General features: G+C 35.2%; 2 protein-coding genes across 2 annotated transcripts; one reads left to right on the forward strand and one right to left on the reverse strand.

Moving 5' to 3' along the window:
* The first annotated feature begins 1,121 nt into the window (after positions 1-1,121).
* LOC110096428 (40S ribosomal protein S6-like) lies at positions 1,122-7,147 on the forward strand. The gene is made up of 6 exons (XM_020822379.2): positions 1,122-1,259; positions 1,370-1,434; positions 5,859-5,916; positions 6,050-6,158; positions 6,365-6,637; positions 6,728-7,147. Exons 1-6 carry the CDS (start codon positions 1,254-1,256, stop codon positions 6,964-6,966), a joined length of 750 nt encoding a protein of 249 aa, XP_020678038.1. The 5' UTR covers positions 1,122-1,253; the 3' UTR covers positions 6,967-7,147.
* Positions 7,148-8,284: 1,137 nt separating this feature from the next.
* LOC110096426 (ras-related protein Rab11D) lies at positions 8,285-26,463 on the reverse strand. The gene is made up of 2 exons (XM_020822377.2): positions 26,054-26,463; positions 8,285-9,109 (listed from the first exon to the last, which is right to left on the reverse strand). The coding sequence occupies exons 1-2, from the start codon at positions 26,266-26,268 to the stop codon at positions 8,665-8,667; spliced, it is 660 nt and encodes a 219-aa protein (XP_020678036.1). The 5' UTR covers positions 26,269-26,463; the 3' UTR covers positions 8,285-8,664.
* Between the last annotated feature and the right edge of the window lie 1,231 nt (positions 26,464-27,694).

Here is a 27,694-nt window from a genome sequence, read left to right on the forward strand (position 1 = left end):
AGACAACATATAAACGAATTGTAATATTTAAGAAACTTACTAAAGGATTGGATATTAGATTAACTGACCCTAACCAATCTCTGTGCTGAGGGTCCAATCACCACAGAAAGAGTTTGTCCTAATAAGTCACTTGCCTTAATACAGGTGGATCTTAGAAGAACTCTCCCTCGTGAGGGCAATCACCTCTACCAAAAGACCACTAGCAAGCAGCACCATTAGCAGGAAATGCTCATCTATTCCAACACAATAATAACTATTACGTCTGCTTAGCCAACACCTCAACCTGAGAGGTTTTTCATCAAAGAAACTCGCTAAAGCTGGCACTCATTAGAGGTGTCTCAGGGCCACATTATAGATGATTGTCTACATATAGCCACAAAGTTCTTGTCTATATGTCAGTAGTAATCAAATTATATATTATTTTATTATTCCATATTTGTAGTTTCTTTTTATAATAGTCATTTAAGAACTTGTAGAATCTCTCCACGATAAGGCAATAGCCCGATAAGTCTTTTAGAAAGTTCATATTCATATGCTAGGATTAAAGTAATGATGAAGAAAGCCTACTCTAGATAGATTTCATAACAAGGATCTTGGAAAGATAAATCATAACATTACAAATGCACATTTCTTTAGAAGTCATGAATCACTCATTATGACAAATTAAGAAAATTAGTATATCAATGATATAATAGCCTACTCATAAAAAGACTACTATACTAATAAAAGATAGATATTTGCTATATCCAACTACAACAAGATATTCAACAAGCAAGCAACGGGCACAATGGAAGACCACCACTTCCTTAAGAATCATAAAATATAGTTTATCATGCAGCCTTCATAATCCTATAAATATGGGGTTGAAAGGTATTTTTAGGACTTCATATAAATTTTTTTATTATTCACAGAGTAAAATAATCATAAAACTCTTCTCTTTATTAGCCCATTTATTTTGTTATTGCTCTATTATTCTAATTAGCCTTTTTTTCTATTTTGTTAAGAAAACAAATTAGGCCTATTACACAGGCTCTGTTGCTATTCGGCCCATTTAAAGCCCAGTGTAAATAGAGTAATATAACGTCCTAGTAGGTCCTACCAACATCTTATACGCCATCAGACGGTTCTGGTTCCAACTTATCCGACGACTCTACTTTCTTCATATATTATTCATTGTTCTCCTCTGAAAACCCTAGACATCGCAGAAGAAAACCTTAGAAGCAGCGGCTTCAGCTTGGGAATTTCGATACAAGATGAAGGTATCATGAAATTCTCATTTAGCAAAAAGAATGATTCGATTTCTTTTGTTCTTTCGTTGTTCTGTATATCTTGTGCTGTTTATGACTATTTTTCACGTTATTGATTGCAGTTCAATATTGCAAATCCGACCACTGGGTGTCAAAAGAAACTCGAAATCGATGACGATCAAAAACTGTAAGACCTCCTTGGAAATTCGATTATTTGGTCTTGGAGATGTGTTGAACTGTTGGTGTTTTTTTTTTTCCTTCATCCATCGCTAGATTTACATTTTTTTTACTTACCTTAAGCTGACCTGAATTTTGTTATCCTTTTGTTATGTCGTTCTAGAAATCGATTTTTCGCCACTTTATTTAACATTTTGCTGGAGTGCTGTTTTTCTGTTTCAGTATATTTGTTTGAATCAGAAATGAAGTTGTTGTTTTATTTACTCTGTAGAATAGAAGTGTTGGGTTCATCTATAGGCTGTTTTGCTCAGCAAAGACTAAATTCCAGGGTCTCGTTGTTACTATTACTTGTACAACATATAAAAACCTAGGATAAAATGTCTTGTAGGCAGAGTTTGCCTGGCCGGATCTTTCGCAATCATCAGGTTAGAATGCGCACATGAAGCAAGTCAGAAACTTATATTTGCCTCCTTGATGGACTTCTAAACCTTGGAGTATTTCTTATGCTAGGTGTGATAGTTTAAGCTTTGAAATTGAGTGCTGCTACTGAAGGTTGAGTGCTGCTACTGAAGGTTTGCCATTGATATCATAAGTCCTTCAGAAACTGTCATATTTGTTTTATGAATCACTTTTTACTCTTTTCTTATTGCCCGCCTTATAGAGCGCTTGTTGTTTGTTTTAGTTTGGCTGCATAACTAGTTTGAGACTAGTATGACTCGACTATTATGCTCAATAATTGTCAGTTTTCTTATCCTAGATAACATCTGCAAGTGCATAATACATATACTAATGAGGTCTAATATAGATTGATCAATTAAGTGGGGTTAGCTGTAAAGAAGATGCAGAAAGGCAAAGTTTTAGGTCTAGATGAGAAACTTATTTAGATTGGAGAGTTATGGACGGTATTGGAATAATTTGATTAGCAAATATTTTGCTACAATTTTGAAGGCTAAGAGTTTTCAAAGGATTGGATGTGAAACATTTTGATATCAATATTCAAGATCAAAGGAGGTGTTTTGAATTGTGGTGATTATAATGGATTCAATAGTATGTACAATAAAGTTTTGTGAATGAGAATGGGGAGAAATGTTGATATAAAAAATCAAATGTTAGGTATTTTTTGTGCTAAGAAAAATAATAGTAATGTATAAAGAGTAAAGATAAGATTTGTCATATGGTTTGTGTTGATCTCAAGAAGGCATATAATAAACTGTCAAAAGCATTGATTTGACGGATAATGAGGAAAAAAGTTGTTGCTTAAGTTTATGCTGAAGTTATTTGATATATGTATGATGAAGCTTTTAACCAATTGCTGTTTTTTTTTTTTTTTTTTTTTTTATTTTCCAAATTTTTTTTTTTTTTTTTTTTAATTTACCAAATTGTTGTTGTTGTGGAGTGACCAAGAGCTCTTGTTCCCAATCATAATAATATGACATCATAGATTAAGATGACGTTTTTTATATTAGGAGTTATCATGGTGTATGAATTTTGATTGTAATATTTTTCTAATGAGATAAAATTCTGTTAAAATAAGTGAAAGTTAAAAGCAAATTGAGGAAATTTTAGAAGATAAATATCAGTTGATCAAAGATTGAGTAAACAATATCCAATTTTAGTGGGTGTGACATTAATTATTCTCTATTAATATACTAGTAGATAAAGTGACATCTTGGTGTGATAAGGTATGTTGAATTTATATTTTATACTATAAAAGAATAAGGATAATTGCGACTATATGAATGCTAGAGTTTAGACTTTGTGGTTAAAATAAAGAATTACCTGAAAAGAGTTTGTGATAAGAAAATATCATGGATATTTAAAAGGTAAATTTTGCAAAATTATTGTGAGGTTGACTATGTTGTACGAATCAAGGTATTGGGTTGTAAATAAACTATTCTGTTACTATTGATATCAAAATTGAGCCTAAAAAATATGAGAGTGCTAAGATGAATGTGTTGTAAAATGGGAATTCATTGATTGAGAACTTGTTATATTTGACAGACAATTGAAGAAACATAGGTTGAAGATGAGGCAATGAAAAAGAAAGTTGCTTAGTTGAACATTTACAACAAAAGGTAGAAACTCAACTAATAACATGTGTTAAAGATGAGAGGAGCCTTGGCGGCACACTTGCTTAATGCTTGATGAGCTAGGCAGTTTAGGCTCTTAAGTGAACAGAGGTGCTAAAAAAATTCACATGTTTTAATTATGAGGAATTACTTTTGGAGAGTATAATATGATAAACATCATAATAGAATAGTAAAATGTAGTAGGTAAATAAAGTAACATCTATTGAAGATAAGATTGTAAAAAATAAAGTTGGTTGGATGACATTTATAACAAAAGATGAAATATTAACTCATAAGACGAGTAGTCTTTTTAAAAATGAGAGAAATCCTCAAGGCGATGTGATTGGTTAATGCGTGAGGAGCTAGGAGGCTTAGTGTCTCATCTAAGTGAAGTGAGGTGCCAAAAGAATTCACTTATTTTAATTATGAAGATTTACCTTTGGAGAGTATGTTATGATAATCATCATAATATAATACAACAACTTCAAGCCTTTATCTCACAACGTGGAGTTGGCTACATGAATTATTTTTCTCCATTATGTCATGCTAAACATCAAATTCTCATTTAAATATAATGAAGAAAGGTCATTCTAATATTTTCTAACCAAATCTTTTGAGGTCTACCTCTGCCTTTCTTAATATATGCCAAATCTACTACATCTACTTTCATAACCGGCGCATCGGAAGGCCGCCGTTTTATGTGACCAAACCATCTAAGGCGATTCTCTATAATCTTATCTTCCATTGGAGCCACTCCAACCTTTTCACTTATATGCTCATCTCGTATCCTGTTTCTAAGAGTAAATCCACTCATCCGCCCTAGCATTCTCATCTCTGCAACACTTAACTTAATATTATGCTTCTTTTTTAATAGCCAACATTATGCACCAAGCATTGCATATCTCACCACCACCTTATAGAATTATCCCTTAAGTTTGAGGGGGACTTTTCTATCACACAACAAGCCAGATGCATTCCTCCACTTCAACCATCCAACTTGAATTCTCCTAATGATATCCCCATCTATTTCACCATCACTCTTAACAATAGACCCTTTTTTTTGTATTATGTATACAAAAATGATAAAAACCCAAATAGATTGTCCAAAATAAAATGCCAACAAGGACCACAAGTTTTGTTTTAAGTTTAAACAATCAAATAAAAGCTTAAGTTGCTACTTCTACACTATAAGGTTAATCCAATATTCACCACTATATCTTTCATTTTCTTAATCACCCATATTTTTTTTGTTAATTTGATTTGTAGCCTTTCTTCTCATATTATCGCTGTATGCATGTTTTAAAAATAACAAAAAATTGCATCATAGAAACAAGCATATGATGCTTGTCGCCTTGCATCAAGGAAGCTCACCTGGAGTGTACCTTAGTGATGTCACTCATGTAGGTGTTTGAGGTGCTACCATGGCTCGCATCATGATGAAGGTGTCCAGGGGAGTGACTTCAGCTTTTGAAAAAAACTAAATGATAGTAAAAGAATAATGTTGAAGGATTGGGATGAAAAATGGCTAGACCATAGTGGATAGAAGTTTTGCAAAATATAAATTCAACACGTCACGCAGAACTTGGCAGGCAGAAGTGAAAATTGAGAAAAAAAAAAGGTTTGGATCAGGTATACGATGATGGTCATGATAATGATCATGATGTTTTGTTTCAATTTGAGAACATTCCACCGAATTTAAAATGCACCATTCTTGTTTACCAAATTTACATTGCTCTTTGTATTTTGGCGGGAGCTGGCAGGTAGTGTGGGATTTAGATGGAAGATGAGATGAACGGAGAATCATCTCTAACACCAACCTTGGGTGGGGAAGGGAAGAGAGTGATTGTGAATGTTAGATAAGAGAGATATAAAGGTAGGGCTGGAGATTCATTCTTATTACATATTAATTTTATGTTTCGGGAGGTAAGTAATTCTGTTGTAGTAAGAAGATAAAAAAACTTCTGAATCAAACTGTAAGGGTCTTACCTGACCAAGGAATGAGGGATGGATCCAGCTCTCCCACTCCCATTTGATTGGTTTCAATGGGAGATTTGGTTTTGGAGGTGGGGAAGATGGAGCTGGTGGGGGTTTGTTTGGTTGAGCTTAATTGATCTAAAAGCTTTGAGCCTTTAAGTGTTATGATAATTGGGGGGACCTGGGATAGCTGTTAAGTGTGGGTTCAGATAGAATTGCTCGTGTTCTTATTTTTTGTTCAGAAAGAGTGGTGAGAGACGGGAGTAAGAGGTATTCAGAAAGATATTGGCTTTACTGTAGGGTTGTCTACCTTTCCTATTAGATCTGTGTTGTTGAGAATTTTGTACATTTTAATTTGTCATTTCTGATGCAATTTTAACTCATTATGCAGCCGGGCATTCTATGACAAGCGTATCTCACAGGAAGTAAGTGGAGATGCCCTTGGGGAGGTATAACAAGCAATATTTGTTGTTCTATCACATCATCTTTATTTTCTAAATTTTGATTAATTGCTTCAAAATATATTGTTGTTAAGGTGTGCGTATTAGGATCCATTTATTCCCAACCTTGTTATTGTGGCAGGAATTCAAGGGCTACGTTTTTAAGATTATGGGAGGATGTGATAAGCAGGGATTTCCCATGAAGCAGGGAGTGCTGACTCCTGGACGTGTTCGCTTGTTGCTTAGCAGAGGTAAAGCTCTATTTCTTTTAGACTTCTTTTGGGACAGCTTTCTTCTTGCTTCTTAAAGTAGTTTATTTAGTTAAAATTTTTTAATTTTTTACCTAAAATGCTGCTTTAAAAAACAATAAATAGACCGTCGCAAACGAAACTTTAGTCGCATATTCTGCACAGCTCATTCTTTCCAACTCCAAACAACATTTTTGAATGTGAATCAGGAACCCCTTGCTTCCGAGGATATGGAAGGCGCAATGGAGAGCGTCGGAGGAAGTCTGTTCGTGGTTGTATTGTCAGCCCAGACCTATCTGTCCTGAATCTTGTGATTGTTAAGAAAGGTGAAAATGATCTTCCTGGCTTAACTGACATTGAGAAGCCTCGGATGAGAGGCCCAAAGAGGGCCTCTAAAATCCGCAAGCTTTTCAATCTCTCCAAGGAAGACGATGTCCGCAAATATGTCAACACTTATCGTCGCACTTTCACCACCAAATCCGGTCGGTTTAACTATCAACCTTGTTTTTGCTTGTTCTAGAATTTAGTTTTTTGAAGCTGTTTTTACCCTTTTTAATATAATTTCTATGCAGGGAAGAAGTGCAGTAAGGCACCAAAGATTCAGAGGCTGGTTACTCCCCTTACGCTGCAGAGGAAGCGTGCCAGGATTGCAGAGAAGAAGAGGAGGATTGTGAAGGCAAAGTCTGAGGCGGCTGAGTACCAAAAGCTTCTTGCTTCGAGGCTCAAGGAACAGAGAGAACGCAGGAGTGAGAGCTTAGCCAAGCGCAGATCAAAGCTTTCTGCTGCATCAAAGCCGTCCGTTGCTGCTTAAGCACAATCTCAATAAGGAAAATTAAGTTTTAGGTGGTTGTTGTAATGGCCTCAAGAAAACCTAATTTTGATGTGTGTTGAGTGAGTTTTGAGGAGTTTTGTTATTTATAGTATCTTTGTTCTTGAAGTACAATATCTTTATTTTACTTGGGTTAAAATATATTTTATGTTTTAGATAAGCATTATTTTAGTTTTTATTAATATTATAAAAGATGGTGGTGATTGGTTTAAAATTAATGGATATTAATGAATAATCTAGTGCTGATTGGTATCACCATCTGCAATTATCTGTAATCTAGTGTTTATCTCGGTTTATTTTAACATTATTTATGTTTGTATCAAGGAATCTGAAAGTGTAGAGAAGCCTACTTGAATGAGATTCAAATCCCATTTGATATTCTAATTAGAACTTAGGATTCTCCTTATTCTCCCTCATATTATACCAATGACTTCTAGCATTAGGAGGCGCAATAATTTCATTCAAATTTGTAGAAGAAAAGATAGTTAATACTCTTCCTTTTATTCGATGGGTTTATAATCATCTAATTTAAAATTCAATTAATGCTTTGTCAGAATTATAATATTATTTGATATAATTATAATGATATGAAGGTTGCCATTAAGTTTTTAGTGATTTGTGAAGTAATTATTGATATATATTATTTAGTGAAGCGTTGATATACAAGAATTGATTGTTTTTATTTGATGTATTAAATTATCACTAATTCATAAGAGAGATTATTACGTGCGGAATCAAGACCAAAGAATCGTTCACTTTTTATGAGTGTGCATAGCTAAAAACACAATAAAAGCGCATTTATTATTCACCACTTCGCTTTCGCAAAAACTGGATGCATCTTCGATCAAGACTCCGCACAGAATAATCTCTCAATTTATAGGGCATCTTATATACATGATTCCCTGTGTAATGTTATAATATTTGTCTGTGAACTCCTAAATATTGAAGTTCTTTAACAAGTTTGTTGCAATGGGATTTTTTATCAAACAAGCTATAAACATGCAAGCACAATTATAACACAATAAACTATAATTTTGATAAGGAAAAGCACTATATATATATAGTAGATTACATTAGAAATTAGGGTAAAAAGAAGAGAAGAAAACCCCATGTCATGATCTTATAGCATATAGAATAGTCACAGTAAATTACATTAGGAATCGCATCAAATTTAAAATTGCGAGTAACGTAGGAATTACAATAAAGCTTAAAAGAATGCTAAAATAAGCCCAATCTATTAATGACCTGCACAAGTTAGACGCTTCGAGCCAAATCCTCAGCTAGTTCGAGACAAAACAAGTTAATAGAAACTGGTCATGATCATATCAGATAAACAAAGATTCGAGCACAAATATATAATGCCAATTACATATATGAATGCAGAGACACAAAACAATGAACGCCAACACACCTGGCAGAGAAAAAAAGGTATCCTCCTCTACAGGTTCATAGCTATGATACGGACAAAAGCTCTCTCTTAATCTCAAGCTGCAACAACTAGCCCATTTGTGCTCTCTCTCTCTCTCTTTCAGAAGTGAAGTAGATATTACTATAAGCCTTATAATCTGGAAAACTAAGTACATAAAAATACAATCAAAATATGGCTCAAATAAACACATGTCATGCCCATCCATAAAGCACAAATGAACTCTGAAGCAGAAGAGATACCAAATGATAGAATCAGGAAGACTGGCAGCACGTCCTGTTCTTGGGGATCACCTGTGCAGGACCAGCAACAACTATTTTCTTTCCGGCAAGTGGCGGAGGACCGCCTCCGTTGGATTGTGCATCGGCGGAAAGGTTTCGCTTGCTGATGATGCCGAATATCTCGGTAAGAACGGTCATGAAAGCAGCCTCAACATTTGTGGCTTCAAGGGCCGAAGTCTCTAAGAAGAAGAGACCTTCCTTCTGCGCGAACTCCTTGGCATCCTCAGTTGACACTGCCCTTTGATCTTCCAGGTCAGATTTGTTCCCGACCAGCATGATAACAATATTTTTGTCGGCATGGCCCCGTAGCTCTTCCAACCATCGTGGTATGTGATCGAAGCTCTGGCGTTTGGTAATGTCATAGACGAGCAGGGCACCGACAGCGCCTCGGTAATATGCGCTCGTCACTGCTCTATACCTGTAAAAGTTTGTCAGTGCAAAAGCCAAAGTAGCATATCCTGATAATTGACATTACATAGCAGTTGGCAAACATTGCAATAAAGCTACAGCTCTTGTTAACGTGCCAACACAAAAATATATATGATATGAAAGAGTCTCAAAAGTAAATATGTAAAAAATAAAATATGCTAGCAGAAAAGATGTCATATAAACCATAAGAAATCATAAACAAGCTGATGAAAAATAAAATCCTATATTACACAGCCATATCCTACTTGGATGAATATTAGGTTATCAGAAGTCATTGATCTTTTTGCCAGAAAAATTCTTTTTTTTTAACCTACTTAAAGTCACAAACAAAATAAAAAATGTGCCAGTTCAATATGCTGCGCATGCATGAACCATAAGCAAACATGGATATAGGTTTTCGTTTACACTTTCATAACTTGTCTTTCTTACACCTCTCTTCTGCCTTTACATCTTCATTTACGTTGCGAACACACAGGCAGTAAGCAGACGTATAAAAAAAAGGGATGCGGCGCAGAGGCAATAAGTAGGCTTATAATCAACAAAGATAGCATAAGATTTTGCTTTATGAAAGGTCTTGTTAATTGTAATGTAATAGGATTCTCGTCTGGTGTAGAATGCTTTACAGTTTACAATTTGTAACATAGATCTAAGATTTGTTGTGCAGATATAGCACACAATATAAATTTAGATTGAACCAACTGACGCAACAAATGTAAAAAACAAGGTATTAATCTCAAAATAAAAATTTACTACTTTTAATGAAAATAGAAATTTATTAAATCCAATTCAAGTGAACAGATTCTAGCTCTACTGAATATTAGTAACAACTAACAAGAAATTAAAGATAATGAAAGTCGCAATGGATTGATTTCTAGATTGTAGAAGATTTGAAAGAAGCCAACTGCACTTTTAAGGAAAAAAAGAGGAGCAGGGACGGGAATAGAAAAAAAAAAAGATAAAAGGAGAACATTACCAAGAAAGCAAGCTCCATCCTCTAGGGAGAGTTTCAGATCTCCCATTTGATCAAAATCAAAATCCTAAAATAGATGAGGAAGAATGGCATTCACATCCTAAGTAAAAAAAATCCTGTTTGTCATGGAATCGCTCTTTCATATACCTCAAACCTTATTCATAAACTTGAAGAAAATCGAACAGAATAGGGTAGCACAGGAGGAAGAAAAAACTGAAGCCAACAAAGAATCTGCAATCCTCGTACACAGGAATCGCTGTAGTCTGATTTTAGCTTTTTGACGTATGTAGTGGATCTTTTGAGAAGAGGATGCAAGAAGGAAGGCCCAACTGGAGAACAAACCAAGCTCAAAAGTTAATAATATTATTTCATATCTCCCCCTTCCTACTACAACCAATATATATAATCTACTCTTAGAATATTCTAGAGCTTTCTAGAAAGCTTGGTACAAAGGTAGATAAATTATTCATAATATGTGCTATAACTAAGATGTTCCACATCATACTCCCCTTACGTCAAAAGAGCTCGACTCCATCGAGGGGCATCATTGGGAGATAGATAGGTGTAGGAACACGAGTAATCCTCCTGGGTCGAAGATTTTGCTTCTTTATTGTATGCCCACCAACTTATTCATTAATGAATTTCTAAACATGTTTTGAACTAGTCCTTTCCGATCTCTGCGGGACTTGCTATGTATTGACACAAGTATGTTGAATGTATAGAAATTGGGCTACATTTCTTCAGAAGTAGCAACATCAATCTACCCAATCTTCACATATCCATCCAAAAGGAAATGTAAGTAATAATATTTGTGTTTCAAGCCCATCTTCTATGATTCGATCAAATACAGAATACGCTTTCATAACAACATAAAACTGCAACCATTCGGCTCAAGATTGTACTTTGGAAACAACCAAACCAACCCTTCCCCTGCTGCAACCATTTCATTGAGGCACGATCCAAGAATCATTGCATCCAACATTCTTTCAGCTTCATCAACATTCCCAACACAAGAAGAAACTGTAATAACAAATAAATAACTCCAACCATTAGGCCTACACGCATCCTGCAACCCCTCCATCTCTTTAAAAATCTCAACAGTTTCATCAATATACCCAACGTCAGCACACAGAGACAAAAGCATGCTATATAAAACCACATTGAGCGCCATGGACTGCCTCATCTCCCTATACACAGTCAGGGCATCCACGGAATACTAAGCTTGGGAATAAGCTTTGATAAGCACATAATAAGTAATTCTATCTGGTAATGTCTTATTACCAACCGTCTCCTTAAAAATGGTCTTCCACCTCTACCCATGACCTCCAACTGGTTGTAAGTGACCAAATTTGGCTTCACACCAAGTGCTTTCATTTCCTCGAACACATTGAGTGCACCATTGAAATTACCGGTTACATGCATGATCATATAAAGCAAGAGCCATCTCTACATTGCCCATGCGGTCATAAGCATCGATCAAGGATGAGTAAGTGACGTCATCTGGACTCAATCCGAATTTTGGCATCTTCTCGAACCACTCCACCATCTTTTGGGTTACTCCATAAGCTTCATCCAGTTTGCCTGAATTCCTCAAACCTTCAATCAAAGTAGTGCAGGTCACCACTCCGACAGACTTCCCCATTTCCCAGAATAATCTAAGAATTTCCAATCCCTTCTCTGCTTTTCCTTCCTCACAGAGCTTTTCAATCATTACCAAGCAATCAAACTCATCTCTCACCATTCCCTTAGCCATGAGATTCATCAAAAGATCACATGCTTCCTCATTTCTTCCATCCCTGAAAAGGCTATGAATCAGAATTTTGCAGGAGGTTTGAAGCCAAGGTCTAGCATCTCCAATGCATAACCAATTCCTTGGATCTCTTCTTCCTAAGGAATCCCACGATCAAAGTATTGAAACTGATTGCATTCAGTTCTAGGTTTTTTTTATTTCATCTCTCGAAACCAGGTTGCAGCGGAATTGAACTCAGAGTTTCAGCAGGCATGATGAAGTAGGATGTTGAAGGTATGGGTTTCATGCTTCATGCGATCCTTGATCATCGTCTCATACCATTCTCCCCACATCATCTCAGGAGTTTCTTCAAATATCTGGATCGCGCTAGAGCGGATCGACGTGGGAGTGGGGGTGGGAGCAAAATCGAGCTGGAGCAAATTGGTATCGCTGGTATGGTCGCGAGAGGAAGTAGAGTCAGACCGTACGAGATCGGGTTGGACGCCATGTGCAGGATTGCGCTCAAGGCCAAGCACGGGATCATAGGCGTGGAGTGGGGACGGGAGCGAAGTAAGGGATGCAGGTCGTGTGGGTGTTGGTTTGGTCGCGAGAGGAAGCGGAGGTAGATAAATTATTTCTAAGATGTGCTATAACTAAGTCGTTCCACATCACTTTCTATTAGCCATAAGAAGACCCCAGGTGGAGAAATAGAAGCTACTTAGAGGATAAGACACTGAGATTAAAAATGCCCGACAAAGAAATCAAAATTCATAAATTATGAAAAACGCAAATGTGGGCTTCAAAAATTCCATTTTTGATGTGATCCCGACCTCTCCACATCATCCGTCTATATATTTTTTTTAGTGTTTTTGTGGCGATGACATCAAAGAGTTTTAACGAGATTAGGTTCAGAGGGAATTTTCAGAAGGCGGATTAGGTTTTAGATAAGACACTACCCAGAGATTTCGTCCTCATTTTGTGAGGACTTTTTTATCTGAGTTCTGGTTTCCTATAGGGGCAAGCCCCTATAGTTAATTACCCCTCCCGATAATAGGAGAGAACTTTCGATTAAGGCTAGTCGTTAAGGAGGTCAAATAGTTTATAAACCCATCGTATAATAGTAATAGTTTTAGGGTTTAAATCTTGGATTTAAATTTTGAAGTTTGGAATTTAGAGTTTATCACCATAAACTTAAAACTGGTGGTGGGGGGAATGAAGACGAGCCTAATCAAGATCCCATGGTTTCGTCGTCCCGGGCTGTCAGGATCCCTGGTCTACTTAGTCAGAGGAGGTAGTCGACCCAACCTGACAAAAGGCACCTTATCGACAGCCATGGGTTGTTTTGTCCAAGAATACCTTGTAGACCTAGGTTGGTATTTGTCTAAGAGGATATATATGAATCCACCTTAGCTGACAGAGGGCTTTATGCCTATCAGATATACCCTATGATTCATCGCTCAATGGTTTGACGCCTTTAGGGAACCTACGGGCTTTGGCCATGATCGTAATATAATTGTGCCATTTTGCGGCAAAACCACCCGATCAGAGGGCATGTGCCACGTCCCTGTTGACAAGAGAGTGTTTGAGGATGAATCAAAGTGATACACCCGACATGTATTCGCTCTTTATGAGCTGAGATTAATTTCAAATTTATCACCCCCGACAAATGGTTGTGGGAGGTGGATGATTTTTAGTTTTAAGTTTTTAAGTGAAAGTTTTCATTTTAGAGATTTAGAATTTTGTTGAGTTTGAGATTTGACCCCTCCGGTTGAGATTTTATGTCAACACGGCCATCATCGGGGTGGCTTTAAAATCACTTATATTTTTGTAGGATTTTGAGAGGTATTTTATAATTCAAGTTGTGTTGACTACAGTCCTTTCAAGGAGGATGAAACCTGAATATTTGGCCCGCACAGCATTCTCGAATCGTTGGATTTGGGACTTATATGTAACGATTGGAGTACATGCGGGTAGTATTTAGTTTACAAATATAATGTTATATTAACGAGCATTTGACCATGCGCAACATTCTCGGACTTTGTTATTTATAAATTTATTATATTTGTCAGAGCACATGCAGGGTGTATTTAATTCAAGGAATTATATTTAATACATAAGGGGGGCATTTTGAAATATTTAAATATGATCCATTTAATCAAGTAATTTCATTTAACAATAGTCCAAGATTTCATTTAAGGGCCTACGAACGCCTTCTGCCCGCTTGTACACATGTTGCGGATCTGGTGGCGTTAAAGTGTATTAGATTTCACTTTTTCATTTTAAACATATTTATCCTTCGAATCTTGAGCCTCTATAATCATGTTCATGCTATCATATGATCTTATCATTGTGATGAAGATCATATAATAAAACTTATATCTATTTCCTTCATGAGCAAGATAATTCTCTTATCACATTTATATTTCTAACTCACACACATGTCTTGATTACATTGTTAAGGAGCATTAAGAACAACACTGGTTTAGTGTCTTATTTATAATCTCTTATTTAGCATATTCATTAACAAGCATACATTAAGTAATGGAGCTTGGTTTGACACATCATTAATGCTCTATAACATCAACAATAACATGATGGCTTGCACTTATGATACTATGATCAATTGCCCTGGAAGTTACTTCATATTTGTAGGAAGTTGGCTCAACCTAACACTATAATTTATTAATTGATCTTGACCTTTCATCAGCAACATAAGTAAGATGTCTTGGTCCAAATATAATTCATTGATATCAAAAATTATAATATAGATTTGTGAACTTCAATCGACTATAATCTTTCCAAAGTGTTGTTAAACATCTCAAACATGTTGAGAACAATACGATCAAAGATTTATCCTTCTCATTAGCCATCACTTCCTCCACCACCTTAACCATCATAAATATTCTAGATCTATGAAGTCGTACATGATTTCCCCTCTTTTTTTTTTAAGTGATTATTCCAATTTATGTTAGTTGATTTTATTTAAGGGATTTTGTTTAAGTTGGTTAGTTAAATTAATTAAGAGACTTAGTGTTGAATTAAATGCTCTTAGTTAATTTAGGATTTTGATTCAATTAATTAATTCCAAGTTATTTTTTCAATCTTCCCAAAATTTAGCTAAGTCTTAAATTTCTGAGTAAATTTCAGCAACCTCCCGGCGTCCCCTCCCTGATGCCGGGAGGTAAGGGAGTGCTTGACTCGGCCGGAATAAATCGACGGCGATGAGATTTGGGAAAGCAAATCGATCCCATAAAAGAGTCTTCAAGTCTTCTAATGTGCGCAACCTGTTAATTTAAGAAATTTAACTTAATTTTGATTAATCTTAAAAAAAATCTTTATTTCCTGTGAAAATTCGGCAGCCTTCCGACGTCCCCTCCCCGGTTCCGGGAGGTAAAGAGGGCACTTGCCATTTGGCTCGACTCGGCCGGAGCGAATTGATGGCGAGGAGATTGGAAAAATAGTGTCTACGCTCCCTCGGTCGGATAATCTCGACCACCGAGGGCTTCAGGGGACCGAATCAACCCCGGGACTTCCTTCAAATCTTTTGATGTCATGACACATGTTTTGAAAATTCTCTCATTTCTTTCCATCTATCTTTTTCTCTTTTTTTTTACATATCATATTATATAAAATGTATATATATATACACACACACACACACACATAGGGAGAGGATCGAAAGAAGCCCAATCGGGCTCGGGGTCACGCACGATGGGGGTCTCGGTGTCAGCCTCGTCGGTGGCAAGCGGCTCAGGCGGGAGGTTGGCGACGTCGGCTCAGGCGGTGTATGGATGAATGGAGGCAAGTCGGATCTAGGGCACGGGTCGTTCGGCGGCTAGAGTTGAAGATGGAGGAGGCAAGCCGGTGTTTGGGCTCGGGAATGGAGGCACGACGGCGGTCGTCGGAGTTTGAACGTCAGCGGCAGTCGGCTAGGGCAGAGGGTTTGCGAGATCGGCGTCGAAGGAAGAGGTAAGTCGCAAACCCCTTTCTCTCTTGCGATTTCTTTCGGTTCTGAGAGCGTCTGTGTGTGCGTGAGAGAGCCGAATGAGAGATTTAGTTGTTTTAAGTCGTGAGGAGCGGTTTCTGTCGAGAAAGTGCGACAACTGTGCGAGATCGTGGGTAGTTTCTGTTAGAGCCGCGGGGTTGGTTTGGTCCAAACAGAGGTGGTCAGGTTTGGCAAACAGTTATGGGTCAACAGCAAAGAATCACAAGAAATGGATGCTAATGATGCTACACACCAATGTGTAATAAATTACTAGACTGCCTCGGGAGTAGCAGCTAGAATAGGAAGAAATCACACCAATTCTTCCAATCTTGAAAAACTAGGACTACAGCAAATTATTTACTCGATATTTTATGAATAGATTCAAACATAATTGATGGATTTCCTAATTTGGTCTGCTACTTTGTGGTGTTCAACAACTTCTATTCTTTGATTTTCATTTCCTCCCAGGAAACAAGAACTTTATTGTAATCTGCATCTTTATAGAAATCTATGACCTCCCCCTGTTGGACAACAAGATGGCATTGCTCATTCTGGATTGTTGGAAATGCCATTCCAGATTGCTATGTTTTTGTTTCTATATCCTTAGTACAACAAGATTGTGCGAATTATAGAGGTATTAAGTTAATGTGTCATACTTTAAAACTATGCGAGCGAGTTATGGAGCATAGGTTGCGGCGTGATACTAATGTTTCTCAAAATCAATTTGGATTCATGCCGGGTAGGTCGACTATGGAAGCCATACATTTATTAAGATGTTTGATGGAGAAATATAGAGAAAATAAGGAGGATCTACATATGATATTTATTGATTTAGAAAAAGCATATGATAAAGTTCCAAGAGAAGTGCTATGGAGAGTTTAAAAGAAAGGAGTCAATAATGCTTATATTCAAATCATTAAAGATATGTATGCAGGAGCTATTACTTGTGTTCAAACACCAGGTGGATTGACCAAGTATTTCCCTATTTCGGTTGGGTTACATCAAGGATCAGCCTCAAGCCCATATCTTTTTTGCTTTAGTCATGGATGTTCTCACTAGACATTTGCAAGAGGATGTACCTTGGCGTATGCTTTTTGCTGATGATATTCTTCTTGTTGATAAGACTAGAGAGGGAGTTGAAGGTAAACTTGAATTATGGAGGTCAAAATGACCTTTCTTTATTAGATTTAAACGATAATTTGACTTTTAATAGGACACAATGGAGAAAAAGGATTCATGTAGCCGACCCCACGTAGTGGGATAAAGGCTTGATGTTGTTGTTGTTGTTGTTGTTGTATCCTTAGTACAACAAGTGGAAGCTTCAACAATTATAGAAGGGTAACAGGTGGCTTGCTGTAGTGAAGACAGTTAGAGATTGCGATAGAGCAGTGCAAGGTGGACTGACATGGGTTGACAATCACTAGAGTCATTGAACTTAAGAGGAAGAGATGGAGAGAGAAGATGGACAATTAAATTTTATAACAGAAAATAGGAAACTTCTAACATAAATTTAATTCGAATTTGACCTTATCTTATTACTATAGACTAATTCCACAATTAAAGGAAACCAAATCTTAAAAAAAAAAAAAAACCAAATCTTGAATTTAAAATTCAAATTAAAATTTTATCTAAAATAAATTCAAAATTAATCCTTATCTTCAATTGGTCGCATATAAGGTTGGTAAGTAATGTCTATCCTACTGTTCTTACCGCCATCTCATTGTCCAAAATTTCTATCTCCCTATCTTCATGGCCAGCGTCTAATTTACAATTTGTCTTCACCTATGGGCTATTGTTGGCTTGATCTTTAATCTCAACATGATCTCATAATCAACACTACTGACAATCTTCATCGATAGATCATATCATCAAAATTCCAAAGATCATGATCCCTTTGATATTTTTATGATTTGATGACATGCCCTAATCATGATCATGATTGATCTGACGAATCAACTTTTTGATCTAAACCCCAGATCACGAGTCACCATTTAAGGAAAATTTCACTCCTATGAAACTATTTCTCCATATAAGGAAAAAAAGGGACTTTCCAACCTCCTTAGTTCTAGAATATGAGACTGATAGTTTTTTATTTGCTATAATATAAACCCTTTCCTTTGGGAGCCCTTTTTTCCAATCTTATGTTGACGAAATATAGGCCCCGACTTTCTAATAAAATGAGCAATTCAAATTCTAGATTTAAACTTAACCCAAAATAAAATAGTTTGAAGTGTTTCTGAACTTCACAGAATCCAATGTTCCATATCTTCTTCATTTGACCTCCTAAAAAGAATTGTTCTAAATTGAAACTATCCGATTCAAAAATCCAAATGCAAATTCTTCTCTAAACTTTGAAATAAGTAAAATATGTACCATTATTTTAATCGAGAACATTCTCAAGAGATCACTTATATAGAAATATAGTTAATAATAAGGGCTTGTCTTTATGCTATGACTCAACTCTACATTGAATGCTAAAATGGGATAACAAGAGTTTAATAATTTTATGGAGGTGCCTTAATAATCAAACAATCAAATAAAATACCTAAAGTGTTTCTTTCTAGTAGTAGTATATTTTGCCCATGAATTTGTTCTATTTATTGTGTACAACATGTTCTGTACTTCGATTTTGATTTTCTAATATGGATAGCAAGCACTTTGTTGCATTCTGCATTTGCACATCAAATTAGGATTTTCACTTGTTCGATAATAAGATGGTCTTATTTGTTTTCTGATTCTAGGTAGCTGGAATTGAAATTATAAATTATTGTCTATGTAATTCCAACAGCAGCAGGAGGCTGCACGTTAACTATAGAAGGGCAATCGCAAGTGGTCAATGATTGGGAGTTTTGCAAGAGGTGGTGGCAAGAGCAGTTAAAACAGTTTTGGGAGGTTATAGAAGACAGTAAAGCTACAGGAAACAAACCAGGAGGCGACAATTCCTTAAACCAGTGACCATTAGGAGGAAGAATAGAGGGGAAGGATTGGGAGAAGATCTTAGTAAATCTTATTGCAGGAAGTATATAGATTTATAGGCAAATAACAGTAGGATTTATTTGAATTTAACCATATCTCACCTGGACTAGCTCCACAATTCAAGGAATTCTTATATTAAGTTTAAAGTTCACATTACAAACTTATCAAAAATAAATTTGAAATTCAAAATTCATCATCGTCTTAATTGGTCATTCAAATAAAACAGATTGCCCGCTCAAGCTTATCTTGTTGACCTTGTCTTCATCCAGCCGTTCAAATTCCTTGCCACCCGATTTTGATTACCAGGCATTCAATTCACAATCCACCATCACCAATAGACTCATATTGACTCAATTATTAATCTCAATCATATGATATGAGAATAAACACCATTAATAATATCCATCAACATATCAAACCGTCAAAGTTTCAAGTCATGGTTCATTTGATCTCTTCACGATCTGATGATTGAATCATTATCATGGACTATTTAAGTTTATATACTCTACATATTTAAAATCACTCGTTGCCTTATTTGAACTCCACATATATTCTGTTACAGTTGTAATAGACTTAAATTTGCTAATTAATAATAATAAACATCCAAAAAAATATTCTGGTATAAATCGCTCATATGATGGTTAATGCATTTTGGATGCCGTGCATATAGAATAATGTAAACATTATCATATATTTTAAATAGATAGACTATAGAAAATTCCAAGATGGTAAAAAGATGATAAACCCTTAAAATAAATATTTAAGAGATTCCTTGAAAGTGCAAATATTTATAAGATTCCATAAATTCTATAGAATAACATTTATAATAGTATATAACTATTATAATTAATAGTAAGCTACTAATATTTTTTTTGTAAAGTAGCATGGATATTAACAGCATTATATTATGCTGCATGGGCAACGAAAACATTATTATATGTTTACAATGCATAGACCGGATAATTCCAAAATGAGAAAAAGACGAAGGAAACTTAAAATGGATATTTATATGATTCCCTAAAGTTTTTTTCTCATGTCAAATGGATGGACAATCTTTTAAAAATGTAATCAAAATGATTGATCAAATTCCCAAGGTTTTAAAAACTAGACCAAACCAGCTGGTTCAATCAGTTGAACCGGGAACCGATCCGGCGACCAGTCCAATCCTATAACTAAAATCTCTTTGCAGTCGAACCGGGCAAAAACCAGCTGAATCGCTGGTTGAACCAAATAACCGGCAAACCAACCACGTTGAAAAAAATCGCTCGGTTCACAATTCCCCCATTTCTGAGCAGTTGATCGCACATCTGACGGTTGAAATCTCATAATCACTATCATTTTAGTAAAGTTAAAAATCTCAAACCCTAAAACAAAACGAGATATCTCCTCGCGGCTCTCTCCTTCCTCTACCAGGTCATGAGTCTCCCGAGTCCAGTGTTCATGAGTTTGCAGTGTCACCTTCTTGCATCTCTCTTTTGTCGAAGACCTTAAAAGTAGTGAAGGTTAAACTACTGGATGATACGAGTAAACCACTATTACCTGAACCTCCAGCTCTTCAACGAGAATGTTTGGCCATTTCCTCTCATTGATATAGGGATTGCACTCACCCAAACTATTACAAACTGTTAGCTTCATTTCTAATAATTTTTATTTATTTTTCTCCTTTTCTGGAAACCTGAAAACTTTTTATTGGATCTTAAAAATAGTTACTGTTTTAATTTATACTGGTAGCACTGTGTTGTTTTCTATCTCTTATTTTATTGAATAAGATTTAAAACCGTTTTTACATCACTGTTGCTTATTAAGGCACACATGATTAGATATTTTGATCGATTTCATAGATACTAATGCTAATAAATATGTACACTAGAAACATAGGTCAATACTGGATAGGCTATGCATTAGAAAACTTTTAAAATGAAGCACTCTTCTTCCTCAGGAAATCAATTGTATCTGCTTCAAGTGTTTATATTGATGCTTCCCTTTGTTTGCAATTATTGGAGTGTAAGTCATACCAACTAATACTTCACAAATATGTATGAGTAGATAATCAATGATTCTTATGTCTTGTGTAAACGACATCGATTGAACTTTCTAATAACATGACTATGACTTGGCATTTCTCCATGAATTTTCTTCATTTAGTTTTTTAGTTTCCACCCACACAACGCTTCATGCTCATTGGATCTCATGTTAGAGGCAATGGACCATCTTACTATTGTGCATAAGACAAATGAAAATGCTTCATAATAGAATTACTCATAATATTAAAATCATGTTTATACACTGATATATTATGATGATTTGTTTGGAGAAGAATTGAAAATTGATAGTTATGAATCTTATGATAGCCAACATTATTATTATTATTTTATTATATTAAAATAAAATTAATATTTATTAAGCCATTTGATTTGAACCCGGTTGAATCATCGAACCGTGAACCTCTCCTTCTGATTCGTTATCCAGTCCTATTTTCACAATCTTGCAACTACCTTAATGAATTATGTAATTTTGAAATCAACTTTTTTTTTTTTTTTTGAAATCAACTTGATATATAGAGTTCTATCTACTAAGTTTACATGAAGGAAGATATCATAAAAGTTCCCAGGATGTATTGAGACAATTTGCCTTTTTCAATGCACTTTTTTTACAAATTTACAAATTAAACAAGCTAAGAATCAAAATAGTAAAATTGATATAATTTTTTATTTCTCAACGTAAGGATAATATCAACAGATAATCACTCGAGTTATATTATCAATTTTTTCAATTGATTTAAAAACTTCAACAAGTATGGACTCAGATTCTAGTTCAAGTTCAGATAACATCTCCATTCAATCTTAGATCAAGGTTTAAACTCTTGTTAAATTTTAGATTCACTTGTTCAAGATCAAGGTTTAAACTCTTGTTAAATTTTATATTCACTTGTTCAAGTGCATAAATAGGTTTTTTGCCATATTCTAAGATAGGTTATGAAGTAAATCTTACAACAAGTTTAAACTTCAAATTTAGATTTAAACTCTATGTTAGTTATAAATTTATTCTCCATTTGACGATTACTTTCTAAATTTGAATCAAAATTAGATGGAGGTTTGTAGATTTTATAAACTACATCTTTAATGAGCTCACATTTGATCTTAGGGAATATTAGTGTTTATTTAGCATATTGTTGATGGGATGTAGAAGATGTTTTCCTTAGAAAAAGATAGTAGAGATGGTGTTGCCACTTGCCATAATAGGTGGCCAACCAAAAAAAAAATTAAAGCTCTAAACCATAACATTAAATCTCATTGATTTCTTTAAAATCATAGCATAATTTATGCTTTATTTCTAGTCTAAAACATTTAATGAAATAACAAAATTATATTAGTAAAATGTAGTTTGGTGACATATTTTCAAACAAAATAAAACATTCAAACACATTATGAATGTTATGTGTTAAGTCCTTAAATTTATCATATAATTAATCTCTTTAATCTATGAATGAAAATATAAAGTTACATTTATATTTCATGTAAGGACAGGTCGACTTTACTTTATCAGCAATACCTTAACAAAATGATTAAGCAAATCCCATTGATTTTGCTTTAGCGAACTCAATCTTTTTGAAATAAAACATTATATCTTTCAAGAAAACTCTCAACACATTTATCCAATTTCAAAGCACCTCAATATTAAGCCTCTTATCAAACCCAGGAATATTATCCTTCAAATAATAGTTGTGTTGAAGTTTTCCAGGCTCATAACAGATTGATTTAGTTTAATTTGCATTTATATTAATCGTTGTAGAAACATCAAGATTGTATTTTTTTTTTATTCATTGATCTTGATATTGATCTATACTTCTAATAAAAATTGTAGAGATAATGGCACTAATATGGATAAGAATGGGTGTAACTGACGGGTTGGACGCATAGATCTTGGTGATATGCGGAGTGAAGTGTGGAGACTTATAGAACTAAATAACATTACTAAGGTTTAATATGGAGGTAAACAAATTGGAAGAACAGTAACTTAGTGATTTTAGGTTGAGATGAAACCATTGCTCAGAGAATGGCTTATGATTTAAAACTTCTAGATTTTCTGGTGGTTTGGAAAGTAGAAGGAGAAACAGTAAAAACAAAGTGGAGATGAATGTGAAAGATGGATTGTGGCAATTAAGACCATTAAGCCACCATATTGATGGTGGTAGAGGACACCATCCGCTATTTCAATGTAAAAAGATCAACTTAGATACATGATACAAAAATAATTCTTTTCATTATATGATGTCTCATCAATAAAAGCATATAATCAAGTCATGTCGGCCTCGAAACCTCCATATAAGTGGCCCACCACCAAGTGGAGAAAAGAAAAGACCAAAATAACACAAATACAATCAAAAGCTTTCATTTCATTTATTTCCATCATATGCGTAGAAACACAAGACAAATTTTCAAAAAATGGAGGCTGGCGGTTGGGAAAAAAGGTATTTGCATTAGGGAACCTCTTCATATGAATTTTTATTTGGACTTGGAATTACCTCTAGGACGTGAAGTACATGCCTGAAAACACCTTTGAAATGTGGATTGCATGGCACCTCTTGGACCTGGCCTTACGTGGCGAAGGATTGATCAAATGAATTTATCCTTATGATCAATTAATTTTTTACGACCAACTTCCAACAAAATAACTAACTTTTGAATCTTAAATTGCAAATTTTATATTAAAAAATTATAAAATTTCATTGAATTTGTTTGAACTCATAGTTTATCAATTACCGAATGAATTCAAAAAAAACAAAATCACTTCCTAAACAATTTGACAGAAGAAGAAAGAAAAGATCAAACTTTGGAGATCCTTAACAAGGGTCCATCAATAGTTTCTCCAAGTGACAAATAAGCAAATAAGCAATCACCATGTAATTCCTTTTTCCAGTTTATAATTTCAGTAATCACCATGACAATTATAGAAATTTCATCAAAAACAATGATAAATAAGCAAATGCTATCTTTTATCATGTTCCTTATATCAATGAAGGATATAACAAGAAAGGTCGATCATTCAACTCTAGTCTAAAGGTTAGATATATATTTTGGAAAACTCATTTTTGTGTGTAAAGTATTGTATCGAAAAAGCTGTGTTACATTATTGACACAATATATTATGAAGGAGATGCCCATAATAATCCATATTTGATGATGGTTAAGATTCTACCTCGAGATCAACAATTAAGATAAATGTAGAAACTTATCTTGAATCATGTGCTTCAAGCCAGACATCCACCTTTTAATGCATGCATATGGGATTCATATAATGGGATCTAAGCCACATCTACTAATTTATGTAACATGTTCTCAAGAATCATGTATCTAACGGCTACATGCAGAGGATTTTTGCATCGATTTTACCTAAAATTCTAGTTTCATGTGGCCTATTAACTAAGGGTTTTCTTAGAGGATTGGTATCTATGACATATTGTCCTGACTCCCGACCAAGGTTTCATGGTGAAAAAGAGGAGAAGAAGATATTATTGAGATAATCATCTTTCAAAATTGTGTGAGTGAACTTGAGTTTTGAGAAGGGTTGATGAGTGCAATTTTCTAGTGCACATTATTTATAGCTTCTTTGGTTATGCACAAATTCTCTATTTGCTTGTGAATGTAAGCTTGGTTAAAGCTGAATCATGTAAATATATATTTATACATACAACAACATCAACAACAACATCAAGCCTTAGATGAGTTGGATGCCATACATACACACACATATATATATACACACACACACATACAATAAATGGATAATGCATTTGTTGGATCCCCTTTTTACAGAAATTAGCTAAACTTTAATAGGGACAACAAGGCAATAGAGCTAGAGAGAAGGAAAAGAAGATGAGTTAAGCCTCTCCACTTCTCTCTAGTGAATAGTGAACAAAATACAAAGTTGGACCCTCCCTAAAAGGGTGAACTGAACAATGGGAGTAGGCAATTCAAAGGCAAAATCTCCTGGATCACATAACACTTGAGCTAATTTATCGACAAGAGTGAAAAATAAAGGATGGGTTAAACAATACTTAGACATTTACTATAGTTGCTAGTGTAGCTGTCATGAAATCAAGCTTCTCTTTGATGAGTATGGTGGGTACTTAGGGTGAATTATATTGGTCGATCAATCATCGAGTTAAGAATATTGGATTGATATGACTACTCAGATGATCGCCTCATTTCTCTAGTTGGATATGGATTCTATACATTAGTAGGCCAGGTGTGACTGTTGAGTACCATAGGCTAAGTGCTATTAAAGATGAATTTTGCTTAAATGACTTGTTTAATTTGAATGAGAGGCTGAGAGCCTCTTTGGGTTCCTAGACATTGTTCAAGTGATTTCATCGAATCATGGGTCTTCTACGAACAACTTGTTGTTGGCAACTTGCGACTTCCAAGCAGTCTAAACTGAGGCAATTATCTCGACCAAAATGATATGGTTATAATTTGGTTCAACTCGATTCAGGCTAACTTGGCACATTAGAATCATGCTAATATGGGTGTAAAACATCTTTTCTTTGAAGACTTATAAGTTCATCATCAATCATGCAACTTGGAATATCAAAACTCCAATATTTTAATGAAGTTCAAGATTAACCTGCTCAACATCATCTTTAGTCTTTCACTAGTCAAAACATACAAATCATGCATGTTTCCAATCTAATATTAATTCTCATTGATTTACAGGGTTTCAAACAAAATTAAACACGGGTAACCTATTGTTTATAATCAAAATTGAAGAAGAAAAAACACTAATATTACACGAGGTGACAATATTTATGTAACTGGTGAGCATGGAGGTATTAAGCTTATGTACTAACTCTGCTGTCAACACTAGGCAAGATATGGAACATTATTAATGAAAGATGAGTAAGACACAAATAAATCATCAACCAACTCCTCTATAAGCCATTATAACTCACCCACCTGAATAGAAAATTTGTTGACTAAATCCAATCGCTCCATAAAAACCTAGGGCTATTCCCAAAATAAAGGAAATGCAATAATGCACCTATATGAACGTTTAGGATCGCCTTGCAGCTCATTAAAAAATCAAACTCATGTCAATGAGTTCAACAAGTTCACCGAGTGGTCACACGCAGCATTGATGCAGTATGGAAAATTGGAAATATTAAGATGCGCCAAGAACCACAACAGACCGCCATACTTTATTACCAGATACCAGATCTAAAGGAACTAGTAGGGTTTTCAGAGCTCTGTGTGAGATCGAGGATGAGGAATACCTTTCCTGACCGGCTGTATCCCAGATCTGAGCCTTGACGCTCTTGTGCTGAATGACAAGGGTCCGCGTCTGGAACTCGACCCCGATGGTGGCCTTCGAGTCGAGGCTGAACTCGTTTCGGGCAAACCGCGCTAAGATCTGAGACTTCCCCACCGCCGAGTCACCGATCAGCACCACCTTAAAAACGTAGTCAATCTTATCGCCACTGGCTGCCATTTCTGCCAGTCACAGCACCGGCGATCAAACACAGAGCCGAGAGAGAGAGCGCGTGGAGCCAAAAAATCTCGCTGCCGCGGAATGAAGCCTGAAAAAGGAAAGTCCTTCGGCTGTAACTGAGACAGACGGGAGTGGAGTAGAACGGGGCGCGCACGATCTGGCCGCGAAGGTATAAGGAATTGAGTATTTTTTAAGGGAAGAAATTTTGGTTGAGCTACGAGTAAAATTATTTTGTGCTGTTACGGGCTATTATTCTGTACGGATATTAGATGGGAGAATGGTCCGGTTAAGTGTTGGATATAAGGAGTACTGAGTGTGGGTACTTAGCTGGATACTTAACAATGGGATGAGATGATATATTTTTATAGCACAGAATAATAAATCGTGATTGATATATCATCAAAAATTTATCTTGATTGGTCACGAATCTCGAGGCAAAATCAAACCGGAAACTTCAAAAATTAAACCCGGAATCACCTGATCTCCGATTTCAGCGAACTTACAGTCAAACTGAGGAGCGTCTCGAAAATACGAACTCAACGAAATCAAATTCGACTAAATCCAAAGTCCAAATGATATGATTTTTTTGAAGTAAATGCATAGTAGTTAAATTTGATAGATTTTCATGCATCTTATGAATAGTCGCATTTAATACACGATATTGACAAAAAAATAACATTTGCATGTAAGGGAGGCTAGATTAAAGGTTTGTTAATGTGGAAGATAAAGATTGATATACACTAGAAGACATTTGGATCTACTTAATAGTGATACACAATTGGGCGACAATTGGGGTTTATCGGTACCAATTAGTTAGCAGTTGAGTCTAATTAAGACTGATATCAATTGGACAACAATTGAGATTGAAAGATTGATATCCAAGTGGGCGACAATTGGAATTGATTGATATCAATTAGTTGACAATTAGACCTAATTAAAACTGATACCCAACTGGGCAACAATTGAGATTGATTGATACCAATTAATTGACAGTTGAGCCTAGATTAAGATTGATACCCTACTGGACAATAATTAGGATGGAAGAATGAAAATCATGCCATTGTTGCATCCCGTCCCATCATTTTTGACTTCTTGGCTTGTCTTTCATTGTAAGTTAGATGTCGTCCTTCATTGTTGAGATTTCTACTATATGCGATTGAGAGAGCAATGGGGAGAGAGTACATATATAAGTCGGTGTTGATAGATATTTAGGTTGGTGCCGACGATAAAGATCATTGGCATCAATCGTCTGATAGAGCTGTAAAATTCTTTAATATATTGAACTTTCTAAAAATCTAGACCCACTCTTTTTATGTAAAATGGGGGACTATTTATAAATTATTTGAGTGATATTTTGATTGTCTTAATCAAAATCTCCAGAGAATCCATCATGCAGATTAAAATAATCCCATTTGATTGTTTGATA

The sequence above is a fragment of the Dendrobium catenatum genome, unplaced genomic scaffold, assembly GCF_001605985.2.
Source record: "Dendrobium catenatum unplaced genomic scaffold, ASM160598v2 fragScaff_scaffold_817, whole genome shotgun sequence".
In the NCBI taxonomy this organism is placed as follows: domain Eukaryota; kingdom Viridiplantae; phylum Streptophyta; class Magnoliopsida; order Asparagales; family Orchidaceae; genus Dendrobium; species Dendrobium catenatum.